Source organism: Sceloporus undulatus, chromosome 3 (assembly GCF_019175285.1).
Source record: "Sceloporus undulatus isolate JIND9_A2432 ecotype Alabama chromosome 3, SceUnd_v1.1, whole genome shotgun sequence".
NCBI lineage: Eukaryota > Metazoa > Chordata > Lepidosauria > Squamata > Phrynosomatidae > Sceloporus > Sceloporus undulatus.
The window spans coordinates 85,003,315-85,020,376 of NC_056524.1; the positions used below are offsets into that span (position 1 = coordinate 85,003,315).

A 17,062-nucleotide genomic window follows, 5' to 3' on the forward strand; every position below is an offset into this window, starting at 1 on the left:
TTGTTTTATTTATATACCGCTATTCCAAAGATCATAGCGGTGAACAGCAAGTAAGCTAATTTGCCCCCAACAGTCTGGGTACTCATTTTAGCGACCTCGGAAGGATGCAAGCCTGAGTCAAGCTTGGGCCCTTTTGCTGGTCTTGAACTTGCAACCTTGTGGTTTTTGAGTGAATGGCTGAAGTATAGGCATTTAACCACTGCGCCACCAAGGCTCCTTATGTTTTGGACCTATGACTCTGGAGATAAAGTTAAAGGTAGTCCCTTGACATGAATGTCTATTGTAACCTACTGTAGGGGGCGGTGCTCATCTCAGTTACTAAGCCAGAGAGCCAGCATTGTTTGATCACTGCTCTGGTGGTCATGTGGCCAGCATGACTGCACCAAATGCTGTTGCCTTCCCACTTAAGTGGTACCTATTTATCTACTTGCATTTGGATGCTTTCAAACTGCAAATCATCCCCTGGGTTCAAATGCCACTCAGGATTGAAATGCCATTCAGCTATCAAAAACTCATTGGTTGAGTTTGGGCAAATTAAGCTGTCTTAGCCTCAAAGGAAGACAAAGGAAAACACCCTTTGAACAAATCTTGCCAAGAAAATCCCGTGATAGATTCATCATAGGTTCACCATAAGTTCGAAATAACTTGGAAGACACTTAACAACAATCTCAGTAACATGGACTCAATGCTATTCTATTAACTCCTACAAATGAGATCAACCTGCTTTTAACATTCTAGGAGGATTAGTGATTGATTATAGAAAAGTCTAGCATTGTCAAATTGAATGGGAGGTCGTGAGAAAAGTTGGTAAATTACTGCTACCACACACTCTAAAAAAATTGTTTTTAATATTTTTGTGTAATACTGTGGAGAGTATGGAATCTGTAGAGTCACAAAGGTGGTGCATATTTAGGATCATGGCCTATGCATTAAGACATTACATTCATCCATGTCCTTGAACAACTGATGTGAAGAGAATGGGAAACGGCCTTGACTGCACTATCTCTTCATTCCTAAAGTCAAGGGTATAGCTACACGGAGCAGAAAGTTCTGAAAGTATTCAGAAGCTAGTGGTGGTGCTGACTGTCACTGGGTATGAGTTTTAGAGACTGTATAACATCAGCCTTAGAAGAACTGCACTGGTTTCCAATTTGCTTTTGAGCTCAATCCAAGGTGTTGGTGTCGACCTACAAAGTCCTAAACCACCTAGGGCCGCTGCTTCCTCCCAAAGGGGCAGGCCCAAAATTGATACCATCAGTGGAGACCCTGTTGTATATCTCACCACCCTGTGAGGCTTCTTTGATGGTTATGCACAACTGGACTTTCTCTGTAGCATCACCAACTGTGGAATTCCCTCCCAAGGGAAGTCAGGCTTGCTTTCACCCCTCCTGCTTTGAATTTTCAGCAGACTGTGCTGTTTCACATGGCCTTCGGTACATAAATTCAGGGGTGGCTGCTCTGGCTGATGTAACTGTCTGTGATTTTATTGTATCTTAAGGAGTATATTTAAATAATAATAATTTGTTTTTATTTATATTTTATTTATATACCGCTATTCCAAGGATCACAGCGGTGCACAGCAAGAGATAAAAAACAGTTAAAAACATCACAAACCCCAGTACCCCCAGCAAATAACAACAATTAACAATACCAACAATAGACAACCAAACAGCTCCCCATACAAATGGCTGTGTAGAATGGAATACAACATAACACTGCCAAGGGAAAGAATGACAGATAAGGCTCACGGGGGAAAAGCCTAGCGGAACAAGAAGGTCTTTAGATCCTTCTTAAAAATATCAAGGGAGGAGGAAGTACGGAGCTCATTGGGGAGGGAGTTCCAGAGCTGTGGGGCTGAAATAAAAAAAGCCCTCCGAGTTGATACATAACGAGCATCTGGAACTCTTAATAGATGTCTCTCACCCGATCTGAGTGTGCGGGGCGGATTATATGGGGAGAGGCGGTCCTCCAAATACCCTGGGCCCAAGCCATTTAGGGCTTTATAGGTAATAACCAACACCTTGTTTTTGGCCTGGAAGCAAATTTAGTCTATTTTTAAAAGGTTTTTTTTAAAAAAAATTCATATAGTTAGTGTTTTTATCCACCTTTGGGTCTTTGTTGGGTTGCGAGGTGATATATAAATGCTCCAAACAAAGAAACAAACAAATAAATAAATTATTCTTGTAAAGATAAAGCCGATAATGTATGTGAAGAGATTTGAGCACTTAAGCACCGTAAATCCCCAAGTATTAAGGAAAAGATATATTCATTCTTGTCAGATAGCTCTGACAGGGAGACAGCACCTGTGTGTATCCTATTCCATATGCTTTGGTAGAAAAAATAGGAGCAACAACACTTGAAGATGCCGTCTGATAGCTTGTCTTCGTCATTAAATTACTTTTGAGCTACAGGGGGCCTAAACTATTTCATTGTTTTTGAAGCCTATTAGTCTCAGACAGGATGTACACATTTAGGGAAAACTACACTGCATGATTGCTCTTCAACACAAGGAAAGTCAGAGGTTGCATGCTTGAGTGTTCCACTTTTTAAAAAAAATAAAATCTCCGTGCTAGAGAAACTAGTGCCACATGAAAATTTGATGATTGGGAGGTAAGGTGTTTTTGACATGTGTGAGCCTTCAGACATAATATTTTCTATCTGAATTCTGGACTGATGCAGTCTTTGGAGAGCTATCCATGCCTCATATTCTGGAGAAATTGAATCCTTGGCCTTAATAGACTCTTGGGCGTTGCTGACTCTGTAGTTCCCTAGCTTCCTTATTTGGGTACACATATTAATAACAAACACTTCCTTATTGCATTGTGACAAATTGGACAGGAATCTATCCACCTTGTCCTGCCTGACATGGAATTCTGTTAACAATCTAATCCTACTTTGCATCCTCTCTGGCTATATCTGGTTTAATTCAAGTGATTATTACCTTGCTGTCCTACCATTGTTAGAGTCAAAGTTGGAAAGAACCAAAGAAGAAAATAACTCAATGCCCTGAAGCAAGACAGCTCTATCAGTCCCCCAGCTCCTTTCTCCCCAGTCTACCTACAAATTTCAAGATGATCAAAGCAGAGAAACACTTTTTTATTTTAAGATGCCAGCAGAGCAGTATGTTTGAGAGAGGGGATAAGGGAAGAGGGTACAACAGCCTCTAAAACCATAGAAGTGCTACATGAAATAATCATGTCCATGATTATTACCAGCTATTATCTGTGGTACCCTGAATAACAAATGGTGACAATGAGACAAGGAAAAGACTAAACTCCACCTGTCTCGTGAAGACACCAGAGGGCTGAATGCACAGGCCAAATGGCATGTGTTTCCTTAGATTGAAGTCATCCTGTTTAGACAATGGAGGCCAACAGCCCCAGGCTGGGGACAGTCAAATCAGATGCCTTTCCGGCAGATCCAGCCTGGCTCTGTCCCAACTGTGTGTGGTCTTTAAAAACTGTGATCTTTCAAAACTTAGTGTGATATTTTAAAATTGGCTCTTTGCAGTGGAGTTTCCCAGAAATTCCACCATGGAACCCCTTATCTGCCACTATCATTCTACTTTAAGGCCCCAGCTGCAGCTTGTAATGTCAGAAGGTGGCACCTGGCCATGTGGGTGAAGCCAGATGTGCAGTTTCTGTCCATATGGGACATGGCTGGGGCCTGCAGGTCGAACAGCAGTGGGTGAGGTGGTGGTAGCTCATGGTGCAGTAGTGGGTGGACATCTCAACACTCACCCATTGCTGTGCTGGACCAAATAGGTGCCAAGGCCAAGTATGGGCCAGATCTGCAGGCAGGATATGATGGAGTTGGCATGTTGCATCCTACCTGTGCATTCAGTGCCCATGAGTAGTACATATGGAAGAGAGCAACAAAATTCTAGATCCAGCAAAAGCAATGGCTTCTTGCTGTATCACTCCACGGATCTTCCTTCCACCCCTTCCTCCTCTCTTCTTTCCTGTTACCATCTCTTTTGACCACTGAATGACAGAGAAGACAGTCTTAATAATATTTATCCAGTAGTGCTAGCCTGGATAAATACCTGCTAGTTTTTTTTCATTCTGTGGCAATGGATCTTCACCAATGAGTATATTTGATTCTGCATTTTGGGCCCATCTGCCAAATCAGCCTGTTCTGTGCCTATTATTCTGAAGGATCATATTTTGATTTTTCTGCCACTGGTATTTGCAAAATTCAAAGAGAGGAGTTATGCTAAAATAACAGCAATTGAACACAAGCAGGTAAAACTGATTCTTCCCTCAGTCAGATCCTTACAAAGACCTCCACAACTTCCATTTACACAAGTTAGGGCCCATTATAAAGCCTCTACAGCAGTAGTGAGTTGAGTGAAGAAATAAATCTTTTCTGCCTCAGTTTCATCAGCACATTTACACCCAGTACAGTTGTGTGTAGCAAAGAAACTATTATATTGTAGACCTCAAATTGCTGAGCAGGAACCCTCAGAAATAAACTGCGATGAATTTGCCAAATGTTTTGTGGAGAAAATTGCTTGGATTTGTTCTGACTTGTATTCCATGTTGAAGGTAGAGTGTGGGGATGTAACTGAAGTATGAACTTGTCCAAGTCTGAAGGATGGAGTTTCAGTTTGTTTAATGTGATGACATGGGTAAGGTGCTTGGAGAAATCAAGCCAACTATCTGTCTTTCAGAACTGTGTCCATTCTGTGTCAGAGTCGTGTCCATTAGAAATGCCAGGGGAGAGCTGGCCAATTGGATGGTGGAAATTCTAACTGCTTCTTTTAAAGAGGGCTTCATTCCAGCCCCTCTAAAAGAGGTGATTGTAAGTCCATTGTTGAAGAGATCCCACCATCACTTTTTAAAGTAACATCTTAGAGTGAGTGGTGGTAGGACAGATCCAGGCTTTCCTGAATGAAACAGATTATCTGGATCCCTTCCAGTCTTGAGTCAGGCCTGAAACTGTCCTGATCACATCAGTGGATGATCAGGAAGTGGACATAAGGAGTGGGTCTCTTTTAGTTCTGCTGGACTCCTTGGCAGTATTTGATACCATCAAGCATGGTACAGTATGTCTTATCTGGGCTATTTAGCTGGTATTGTTCTTGGAGGCTCATTTTGGTAGACCTTCCAAGACGTAATGCTAAGGGGAGTTGTTGATCACCAGCTAGACAAATGCCTCTGAGGTCCCACAGGAGTCAATACTGTGCCCTATGATTTTCAGCATCTAAATGAAGCCACTGTATGAAATCTGGATGATGATATCCTACTCTGTCTCTCTTTTACAGTTGATGATATGGGGCTGTAGAAGTCCTGAATCATTGTGTGTATGCTGTGAAAGATTGGGGTTGATGTTGAATCCAGACAAGACAGTCGTACTGCTGGGAAGTGCAACATATTCAGGATGTAGTTGCACTCCCTCTGAAAGGTCAGGTTTGTAGCTTGAGAATGCACTTGGACCCAGCAGTGCTCTTGGAAGAACAGATAGCTGCTCTGGCCAGGAGTGCCTTTGCCCAGCTTTGGTTCGTGCACCAACTGTGCCCTTTCCCAGGGAGGACAGATCTGACCATGGTGGTTCATGCTTTAGTTACCTCCCAATTAGATGGTTATAATGTGCTGTTCAGGGATACGCTCTTGAAGTATTTGAAAGTTACTAGTGCAAAAAGCAGTAGCCAGACTATTGGCTGGTGTATGTTATACTGACTTCTGTTATGCTGCCAGTGTCAATTCAGGTGTGTCTTGCTCTACAGTATAAAGCCTTGAACATCTTGGAGCTAGGATATCTGAAAGAGCACCTCCTCCCATATAAGCCTGCCCTATATCCTAAATCTTCAGAGGAGACCCTGTTGTATGTCTTACCACTACCATAGTAGGCTTGTGGGCACACATGGCAGCACTTTCTCTGTAACATCACCCCAACTGTAGTACTGCCTCCCAGGGGAGATCAGGCTGGCTCCATCCCTTCTGAGTTTCCAGTGAGTTTCCAGTTTTTTAAAATTAAGAGTGACTCTTCTGGCTGCTCTTAGCTATTTTTAACTATCTGATTTTAAAAAGGAATTTTCATTTGTTTTACTTATTTTCAGTCATGTATGCAATACTTCCAATGATTTTAGCCAATACAGCTCACCTCACCTCAGGCAGGTTGAGAGGTGATAAACAAATGCCACAATTAATTAATTAATTAATTAATTAGCTCCTGGATTCATTAGCAAAGAGTTCCCTTACCTGCAGTGTTCACACAACTTTCTTTCTAGAGGAATTTAGTAACAGTAATAACTGTTAAATGCTCTCTTGCAGTTTGAAACCAAGTCATGTGAATTCAGGCTGAGTATCACACCTTACATTCCTGATTAAAATTTGGACAGAAAAGGAGAAGGGAACTGAGAAATCCTTACTTTTTCCTTTCCCCTTCCAGGATCCTGAATAAATCTTTGAAGTACTGGGGCACACGGACAATCACATTCTCTGAAGCATCTATGTCCTTAAGGTCAGGATAGAGCTTGGTATCAATCACCTTCTTGATATAGGCCAGCCAGTCAAACTGAAAGAGACAGAAAGGTTCAGCTCTTTGCTCTTACAAGTAGAAAATGCTCATGGAGTTAATTGCCTACCATTACCTCAATGACTTAAAGGTTTTGATTAATTTCAGAGTAGAAATTCAGTACACAACAGCATAAAATATTTGAAACTTAAATAAAAATGCAGCTATATTTAAAATAATAATAATGAACACCTGATTCTAATAATTTCAATTTAAATTGCCATCTTATACATCTCTGAAGCACTTTTCATTTTGAAAAGGTAATTACACAGTCCAATCAGGCATTAATACAGTCATTTTCCAATTAACTTCAACCAACCTGTGGGATCATGGTGGTAAGTTCTGATACGTTCATTTTGTTGTACATAGATTCACTGGTTCGATTCTCATGTGGAACCATTATCTGCAAAATATAAATGCAAACAAATATTGTCTTCCCTGAGAAATGCATTCTAATTTTGTTAATACCACAGATTTGTTAATCCTTCCTTATCAGATGCAGCAAGCTCTACATAGCAGTAAGTTACCTGCTGATTTCAAGAAAATAAATCACAAACCTATTATTATTTAATTTTGTTTATTAGCGGAAAAAATAATCATTTTCTTTTTATCTTGAAACATTTTTAGAATTTCTATCCATATAGCACAATGAATGCCACTTACATCCATACAAGAACTTTTCAGATATGAAATGACAGAACTGGGAAAAGTTACTCTCTGTAGTACAATTCCATTACCCATTATAGCCAGTTGAAGTCCAAAGGGGTTTATAAAAACTGTAATCCAGAAAGTAATACAGTTGCCCCTCCTTTTTTGCAGTGGATCTATTCTGGATCCCCTCACAAAAACAGAGTTTTGCTTATATTCAAGCCCCATTGGCTTGGGGGTCACCATGGGCGTGCACCCCCATTTTTTCCTCTTTCATTCATCCCTTGCACATAAACGAGGGACTTGAGTCCAAAGACTGCATAAACGGAGGGAGGACTGTATTTCCAAAATCTATGAACTTAAATTGATAAGCTCATCTTGATACCCATTCTGATCTGACTTACATGTTTACACTACATACACAAGCTTGAATAAATGTGAGTGAAACAATTGTTGATCCCACTTCACCTCTCCTTGTCCTGCATGACTGGAAGACTTTCATGAAATATAGTTTTACTTTCCATGGATCCTAGCTGGTTAAACATGAACCAGAAGTTATACAGTTAACTGATGTCTTTTTAACTGATGTTATTTGTCTGTTAATTGTTGTTGTTCTCCACTTTGACCTATGGAGAAAGTCAGGTAAGAAATTGTTGTTGTTGTTGTTGTTATACTGTGGGCCCTTTGTATCTGCTAGAGTTTGATTCCTCAAGTTACAGAATCTATCCTTGTCTGAGACATAATTTAGATCTCAAGCTGAAAGGTAAGTGTCTCTTTCGGAAAAGCTCAAGAGTTTATAATACAGTGGTTCCTCGGTATCTGTTGAGGTTTGGTTCCAGGACTCCCTGTGGATACCAAAATCTGTGGATGTTCTAGTCCCATTAAATACAGTGGCATAGTAAAATAGTGTCCCTTATATAAAATGGTAAAATCAAGGAATGTTTTTTGAAATTTATGTATTTTGAGAATATTTTCAAAATGTGGACAGTTGAAACTATAGATAAGGAATCCATGAATATGGAGGGCCAACTGTAGTTTAAAATAAACTCTGAGTAGAATGATCAAATCATAGACCTCTTACAGACAGGCCAAAATAAAGCTGCTTCGGGGAACTTGGGAGGTATGCTATTTAAATGATGCATGTGTTCTAATATGCCAGAAGCTGCGCCAAAGCTGTGCTCTAGTTCTTAGGACTGAAGCGTGGCTTTGGCATGGCTTCTGGACTCTTAGGATGCATGCATCATTTAAACAGCATACCTCAAAAGTGACCCGAAGCAGCTTTATTTTGGCCTGTCTGTACAGGCCCATAGAGTTGGAAGAGACCACACAGACCAGTTTTGATTTCCCAAAGAGTATTCAAGCCAGTTTGAATCATATTTTGGGGAAAGGGGGGATATTAACCTAACCTAACCTAATCTAATCTAATCAATCAATTTTGTTTCCTTTTGATGTAATCATATTTTAAAAATCAAAATCAAAACAAACAAAGAAATTCACATTATACAAATTCAAATATACTATCAAAATCAATATACAAAGATGCATATATACAGTGCAATATGTTGTCAGTTCAAATAAAAATATTTAAATAAATTTATGTAAAAATAATATTTGCTGGCAGTGGTATTTACTAAAGTGCCACATATCATCCAATGAATTATGAGTTGGTAACACTGATAAACTAGTGGAGGAGAAGCCCACTGTACTGTGAATTATATTAACAGAACAGAAATATGGGATAGTTGGTATTGTTTAGTAAGGTCTTTATCAAGATACTGAAATTTGCATTAAATGCTGGAACTGAAGGTCTGTTCTTCTTCATTTTGCTCATTAAATGTTCTGCAAAAAGTCTCCTGCAGAAATTATGCTGCTAAGGGAATTTCATAAATATACTTCTTTTGTCCCTTGGGATAGTCAGAGATCCTGCAGTTCTTAAATTTTGGCTAGAGATTCTCATTTATACCTATTAAACTTTTTCTGTTCCTTCTCAAGGACACTGCACACTACACTGGTATCATAAAAAAAATTAAAAAAAAAACAAGGTGCAAAAAAAAAGGAGGGAAGAAAGAAGAAAACATCTGACTGAAGAAAACTGAAAGGTCACAGACATACAAAATCAGCAGAACCCAAATGAAGAATAGTCACAATGGGGAGTGTTCACTTTCCATCACTAAAGTGGACAAAGTGTATTCTATAAAGCCACATGAGGTCCACTGTCACTGTCTCTCAGAACCCAATAATCCCCTGAACTTTTAAAAAAATGTCTTGGATGTTTATTGCCAAACTTCATCTAAATGCCTAAAGACACATGAAAAACAGAAAAGCATGGCCTCAGTCCACTTGGCCAATTTGAAATATGCTCCTGGCCCTGTGGAGCAACCCATCTCTGCACTAAAGTAATCAAGAATTATTATGAGAAGCAATTCACTTTTGGCTGGGCCAGATAGAAGGGAAGCACAGATTTTCTTTGCCTTTTTACTCAAGGACTGACAGGAAAAGACAGCAGCACCAGACGTAGCAATGCACAACAGTTAAGTCAGTCATGAATACCTCCCCCCCCCTCTCTCTCTCTCTCTCACCACTGACCGGAAATCTTGGGAATAATACAGCTGAATGAAGAATTAAAACAATGATACTTCCTTCAGAAGTGCCAGTTGCCACAAATGCAGCTGTAATCCCACATTTAGAAGGGCACTAACCTCAGCTATTTTGATCTCCAGCTTAAGTACAGATTTCATGTCCAACTCTGCACGTGAAGCATTGGCACCCAAAAGCACCGCTGTGTCAACCATGAACTGGAACAGAGCATCTCTGTACTGTAGTAGAATAAGAAAGCATTATCATAAACTATGGCCCTAAGCTAATTAATATAAACACAAACACTTGTCTGACTGTACAGTGAATGGCATAAAAATAGCACAGAATCATCTTATTCTCATCTGTAATTTGAGTAACACATTGAACTAATTTGTGTTCCATATTAGGTTATCATGGCGAAGCTTCTCTATTGCCAAGATGAATCAGAAGTCCTGTTTCCTCTATAAACATGCACTGAGAAGCTGGAGTTGTCTAGCTTTTGCTCAGCCCTGTGCCATTCATAAATTATGGCAAAAAAGGTCCACAGCAGAAACTACTGGACATAATACAACTACATTAAGTAGTGACCAAATTCCAAGTAAGGCAGGGAGCCAGTTTTATTTGTGGCACTATCCTGCTCACATTAAATCAGGAGTGAACAACTTGGCAAGACTTGAGGGTTGATACTGACCCCCTAGCTGCAGACTGCACACTCCCTATAATGTGATGTTAATAATTATATGAAAAGCACAGGAAGTAACCAAACGCCTGCTTCAGTTTTCAGGAGGAAATGAAGAAAGGCCCATAATCTAAAGCAAAGCCATTCAGATTATTTTAATTCACTGCTTCTTAAACTATGGCCTGTTACAGACAGCCAAAATAAAGCTGCTTCGAGTCACAGTGGAGGTATGGTGTTTCAATGATGCATGCATCCTAAGAGTCCAGAAGCCACACCAAAGCCACGTTCCAGTTGTTAGGGCTGGAGCATGGCTTTGGTGCGACTTCTGGACTCTTAGGACACACGCATCATTGAAACACCATACCTCCACTGTGACTCGAAGCAGCTTTATTTTGGCTGTCTGTAACAGGCCCAACTCTTGTGAGCAGCAGAAGATTAAATTGCCAGTGTGCTAGGGATTGGTACACATATTTGTGCCCATTGACTACATTTGTTTCTTTCTTTACTGGAAAGTCCCCAAAACTCATGGACTGGCACCACTCCCTGGACCACCACTGCAACAGTGTGCTTTAGAGGATGATTGCTGCAGGATTATCACATCTAATAGAAAATACCATTGTAAATGTTAATTCTTTGAAACACAATGTTAGAGTATTTCTTGCATTGTGGGTTAGCTACATACACATATGCATGCATGCATAAATGCACACTACACACCTTTCCATCCTGCTGGGGGGATCCCATAATCACAACCTTACACCTTGGACAGCTGTTGCAAAGGTGCACTGCAACAGTGTACAGGTTCACCTAGAAGGGTCTGGGAGGGTCTAGGAATCATATATTGCCCTTCCCTGCATTAAATGGGCAAGATGGGGTAGGAAAGAGCAGTCAGGAACTGACCATGAGTAGGCGGGATGGGATAAAGGGTATATAGTAGGAAAGCCATTTCCACAGTGATGGCTCAGAAGATTCATAACATTATCCTAATTATTAATAACATTAAGCAAACACAGCAGAGGAAATCCTGGACATAAAAATTGCTATCAGGCTTTCCTTAGTAAAAAAAAAAAAGAAGAAGAAGCTTATATTGATTTGTGGGTAAATAATACTTACAGCTTTCGCTTCTGTAGTGTTCTCCAAGTAGTCTTCTCGTGCTGATAGAGACAGAGATGCTTGGTCTAGCTATTAAAACAGTATATGATACAGGAGCATTATTACTATTTTACATGTTAAAAAGGCTACTCGGGTTGAAATTCTATACTGTAGTTGCTTTCTTAGGAGAAAGCCTTACTGAATTTAGGGGCTTGAATCCTGTTGTTTGGACGAACCAGATTAGATCTACTGAATTAATATGTTTTGCATAATTCCTGTTCACCGATAGATTCAATGACTTTTCTTGGACTAACAACAGGATTCAGTCCAGTGAGACTAATATCAAGAGGATATGTATGGGAGTAGTTTACAGTTTGGGGGAAAAATCAAAACAAAAAGCTTTCTAAATAAATAAAAGTATTTATCATCATTAACAATTAAAAAAATTAAAAGGACATTTTGGAGTTTTAAAAAATCAACATAAACTTTTCTCTCCTTCTCTCCCCCAAAGATGAAAATGTCTCACAACACAACTAATCTGAGGAATTTGTTTCATCCTTCACTAACTATGCAGAATATTTCCAGGTACTTTGTGTAAATTAGACAGATGTAAATCAAATTAAAGAGGAGTTTAAGTTACCCTAAGGATTACAGGTACATTGACTTTCAGTGATTTACATACATGCATACTAATAGCTCATTCCATGCTAACATTGCTGAACACAGTGGTAAAAGACTGATAGTCCCTGTTGACAAAATTAGTTAGAGGGTGGAGTTTGATACTTTTTAAAAAGTATCAAACACCATATGTTCTAGAATATGTGTTTGCATATATAGTAAAGGAAGGAATTATTCATTTCAGCTATATATAATTAACTCATCTGATATTAAACTGAGCCATGCTAGTTTAATACCCTCCCAGGGATGCAGACTATTTTCCAAAAGACAGAACTAAACCTATGCTATAGCAACATCTGCTGGCACACACACACACTCACACATTCTCCTGTTCAGAGCTGCCACCAACTCCCACTCATTGTTTGACAATTTTATCAACTATGCATCAGCAGCTTAAATCTGGAGTACTAGAAGTTTTTAGTAACATCATAGAAAGTTATATCCCCACTACATGGTTTCCTTAACCATACCTTTATGATGTGTTCATTAGACATCTTATCATCAGAAGACACATACATTCGGATGAAAACAGAACTGCTATATTGGCCACGAAGAGCACCCAGAGTCTGAAGCATGCTGAATTTTCTTTCTGACCACAGTCCTTCAGGCCCAATGTTTGATTCCAGCACAGGCCAGCGGAATGGAGAATGTTTCAACATGCTTAAAAGTGGTTTTGCATCAGCCTTCTCTATCTTATCTGGAAGCAAAAAAACAAGTCAATTTAAGACAACTCTTAGCTAAACCAAACAGTAGCTATTGTGTGTGTGTGTGTGTGTGTGTGTGTGTGTGATATGTATGCATATTTTCCTAATAAGGCATGATATTTGGCCATTCTGGGGCTGCATCTGCACTGCAGAATTAATGATGTTTGACACTGCTTTAACTGCCATGGCACAATGCTATGGAAGCCTGGGATTTGTAGTTTTGTGAGATATTTAACATGGTTCTGGTGCCACAACAAATTCCAAATTACAAGTTTCCATAGGATAGACCCATGACAGTTAAAGCAGTGTTAAACTGCATTAATTCTGCAATGTGGCAGCACCCTGAGGATGCATCTACAGTGTACAAATAATGCAGTTTAACTGCCATGTCTCCATCTAAAAGAATCCTGAAATTTGTAGTTTTGTGAAGCACCAGACCTCTTTGGCAGTGGTTTGAGTGTAAACAGAAATTCAATTCAGAGCTGCTTATTTCTCTGCTTCTCTGAAGCAATGGAAAGTGTTTTAAAATACATCATGGTTTCTACACCTTCAGATGGCAACCTATAACCATGGAAATAAAAAAAAAAAGATTCACTTACGCTCATTCATACATGAAGAGTAAAGTATCTTTGCTTTCTGTACAGCTTCACTGTCCCGCCTTTTGCTGACAGGTTTCTCAAGGAGAGCTGTGACATTAAAAAAAGGGAGAGAAAGCATGTTTTCTTCAGCTGCTCTGGAATTTTATTGTCATCAAGAAGAACTCAAAATATCACAGAGAAGATACTGTCACTTTCCAAATGAACATGAATTCTTGAGAACCTCACATTTGGAACCTAGGAAGGTTGGCCTTGGTCTTCACTGTGGAGCTTCAGGAAATGTCAGATTAGTATAAGAAGCCTTTCTATCTGCCCAGGAGAAACTCTAGGATTCTCACATTTGGTTGTCCTGCAACCAGCACTATGTCATCACCTAAAATCACAATGGGTGACCTTTTCAACAAAATGGCACCTATCCTTTGGAACATTCTCCCTTTTATTCAAGAGGAAAAAAAATTGTTATGTTTTAACACCTTTTTAAAATGCAATTTGGTACACAGGTTTTGTTGGCTAGAAACAATTATTTTTCTCAATTATGTTTACATATTGTTGTTTATGTGCTCTTAATATTCCTAATGCATTATTTTTAAGCTGCTTTTAAATTGTTTCATATTATTTTTAGAGAAATACCTGCACACAAGTTTTTGAAGAGGCAGCCCTGCATAAAAGAAGGGGAAAAGGATAGGAAGGTTTGAGGGAAGTATCTAGTAGTACCTATTTCAGTATGCAGTTATCAGTGCAGTTCTTCAGAGGCACTTATGGAGCACAATATAAAAGACACAAGTACTTAAACACAATTACATATTAGAGGCAGTGGGACGCAATATACCATGACACAGAAAATGTAAATTATGACCCTAGCTACAAATCTCCAGAAACAAGTTTTTCTTTTCCCTACGCCTTTTCATTTTTCCCATTTTCACACACACACACACACACACACACACACTGTTTAGAGATTTTATTTTATTAAACAGTGTATACATATCATAAATAAATCAAAGCAGAGAGTCACATTCTCTGTTCTTGAAACATCTTCCTTTACTTTTGATAAGAGAAGAGGCATTGGTCTGCAACAACAAAGGACACATGTTGTATTTCTCACTCTTCTTTGGTGCTCCTTTCGACTTCTACTCTCCCAACCCAGTTTTCCATTTCCCCTGCTCCACCAAAGTCCCCTGCTCGGTCTTCATGGGGCTGTCTTGCAATTCCCTCCCTTTTGGATATTTCTCCTTAAAGAGTTTTTCTACACCTACATACTGTGGATGCTGCCTGTGATTGCTGATTCCTCCCTCTTCTGCAATTCATACTCAGATACAGCATTTAACAGTAGCATCTGTACCTACTGTATATTATGCACCTATTTGCACTGTTGCTGGTGTTTTTCCTCTTGTTATGTTCAAGAGGAAGCTGACCTTAAATCCCTGACTTCAGCATGTAAATGCCCTGATATCCCCAAGATCCAGCTATACAGTATTTTCTTATCACATTGCTGGATGCCAACATTGCTGTAGAGGCTGTATTGACCTATGAAACACTGGACAAGGTAGCATTTTGAATATGGCACATAGACCCCAAGCATGTGGACTACTTAGAACAAAGGGTGAAGGGCATGATAGAGGATGTGGCCTCCTCCCCCATGCTTTCATTTCTTAAAACAACTGAAAGTTAAAGATGAGTACTTACCAACAGATCAAACAAGATTGGATTCCCTTTCATCCCTTGCTGTGTTCCTAAATACCCTTTCTGTCTACCCATTTTGGAGAACTCCAGGTCTTGTCAGTTGTTGTAAAGTCAATGAAGCTAGCATTAACCAAATTAGCAATCCACCACTTTGGAAACTGTTTTTGGTCCTTCTAAGGGCTATCAAGTATTTTACATAGTTAGTGAAGGATGAAACAAGTCTTCATTTCCCATGAAATCACCATAGTCTGGGGCTAGTTCTAAAAGTATAAATATGAATGGGAAATCTAGTTTTCATGCTCCAGTCAACCCACCCTGCGATGCCCAATTGTCCACTTCTTGATATTGTGACCCTATTAGCATGAGGTAGCAGAGAAAAGACCCTTACGTTGTGTGTAAAGGGTGAGGAAAGAGAATGAAAATACAGTTATTATATGAATGGTGGTTACTGCTGTCAAGCTGGTTTCAGCTTACAGGACCCTTATGCACAAGATGCCTCCAACACACCTTCTGATTGAAAGCCCAGCTAAGATCTTGCAAACTCACAGTTGTGACTTCCTGTAATGCAGTGTCATGCCCCACAGTCCCCTCCTGTTTCTGCCTGAGCTGGATGGCACATCCAGAGGCCATCTATCTTAGTTGCCATCACCCATTGATTTGAATCCCCCTTGCACAGCAATGCAATGGGATATTGCAGGGATTCCACTTGCTCTGTGCTTTGCACCTCTGTCTCTGCACACACAGACCACATGAAGGCACATGAAAGGAGTGTGGAAGAGAAGTAGTTTGAAGGAAAGGCTCTATTCTAAGCAAGACATCTACACTAGAAAAATATATATCTCTTCATTAAGGGCACCTTCCCTTCAGGCACACAAAGTTACACATTAGAAAATAGTCTCTACGTCATATTCAGTCAAGGTCAGCAAAAAAAACCATGATTTCCCTGACACAACTAAACAATCCCTAGCTACTCACAACTACAGATGGGATCTGGAGTCCTTGATGTTCATGGGGATACCTAGGAGCCTGGTTGCTTTTGTCAAGTCTCAACCAGTTTCCTCAAGGTGGGTGGAAGTCCTCTGTCTCCAAGCACCTCTTTGATCTTTGTTCGGTACACCATCTCTGGTCACCTGAGACTTTTAGCCTTTTTATCTGGAAAGCTCTCAAAACTTTTCACATTCTACGTAACAAGTCATCTCACTGGGCATTTATCTCTCATGACCTGTGACTCCTTTGAGACACCAACCTCAATAAATGCAACTTAACACTATCACATCATCAACCCTTCAATTACCTGGAAAGGAGACTCTCCCCTAGCTATGCTGCCCAGATAATGGGAGAAGTCCATTATCACATGCACTCTTCCTCTTTTCTACAACCTTCCATTTCACCCAGCATTTCGTATTTTCTATTAAATCATGTCATCTCCTGATATGCCCAAAATACAATGGCCTCAGTTTAGTCATTTTAGCTTGTACAGAGAATTTAAGCTTGATTTGTTCTAGGAACCCATTTGTTTCTCTTTTTGTTACTTTATAGTATCCACAGAATTTTCTTCCAGAATCACATTTCAAATAGGTTGATTAACTTTCTGTCAGCTTTCTTCCCTGTACAGCTTTCACAATCATACATAGAAAGTAGAAATACTATAGCAGAACAATCCTGGCTGGTAGTCAATTATATGAATGAACAATGTTACATGAATACATGAGTGCTTCATCTGTGAAAAATTGGAGGTGCAAACTACCAGATCTAAGTTCACAGAGGGTTAAATCCTGCTTCTAGACCCCAAGGAAAGCACGGATCTAGCATATGACAAATTGAGAATGTGTGGCCCTCTGTACTGGGTTCCAAGTCTCATCTAATCTCTGCCAATATGACCAGTG

General features: G+C 39.7%; 1 protein-coding gene across 1 annotated transcript in view; it reads right to left on the minus strand.

Annotated features, from left to right (window-relative positions):
• The window catches only part of PHEX (phosphate regulating endopeptidase homolog X-linked), a 150,742-nt gene that overhangs the window by 85,558 nt on the left and 48,122 nt on the right, over positions 1 to 17,062 (minus strand). Inside the window, 6 exon segments of the mRNA XM_042461085.1 lie at positions 6,374 to 6,519; positions 6,839 to 6,922; positions 9,867 to 9,983; positions 11,537 to 11,605; positions 12,664 to 12,890; positions 13,497 to 13,583. Coding sequence (XP_042317019.1) covers positions 6,374 to 6,519; positions 6,839 to 6,922; positions 9,867 to 9,983; positions 11,537 to 11,605; positions 12,664 to 12,890; positions 13,497 to 13,583 — 730 coding nt within the window.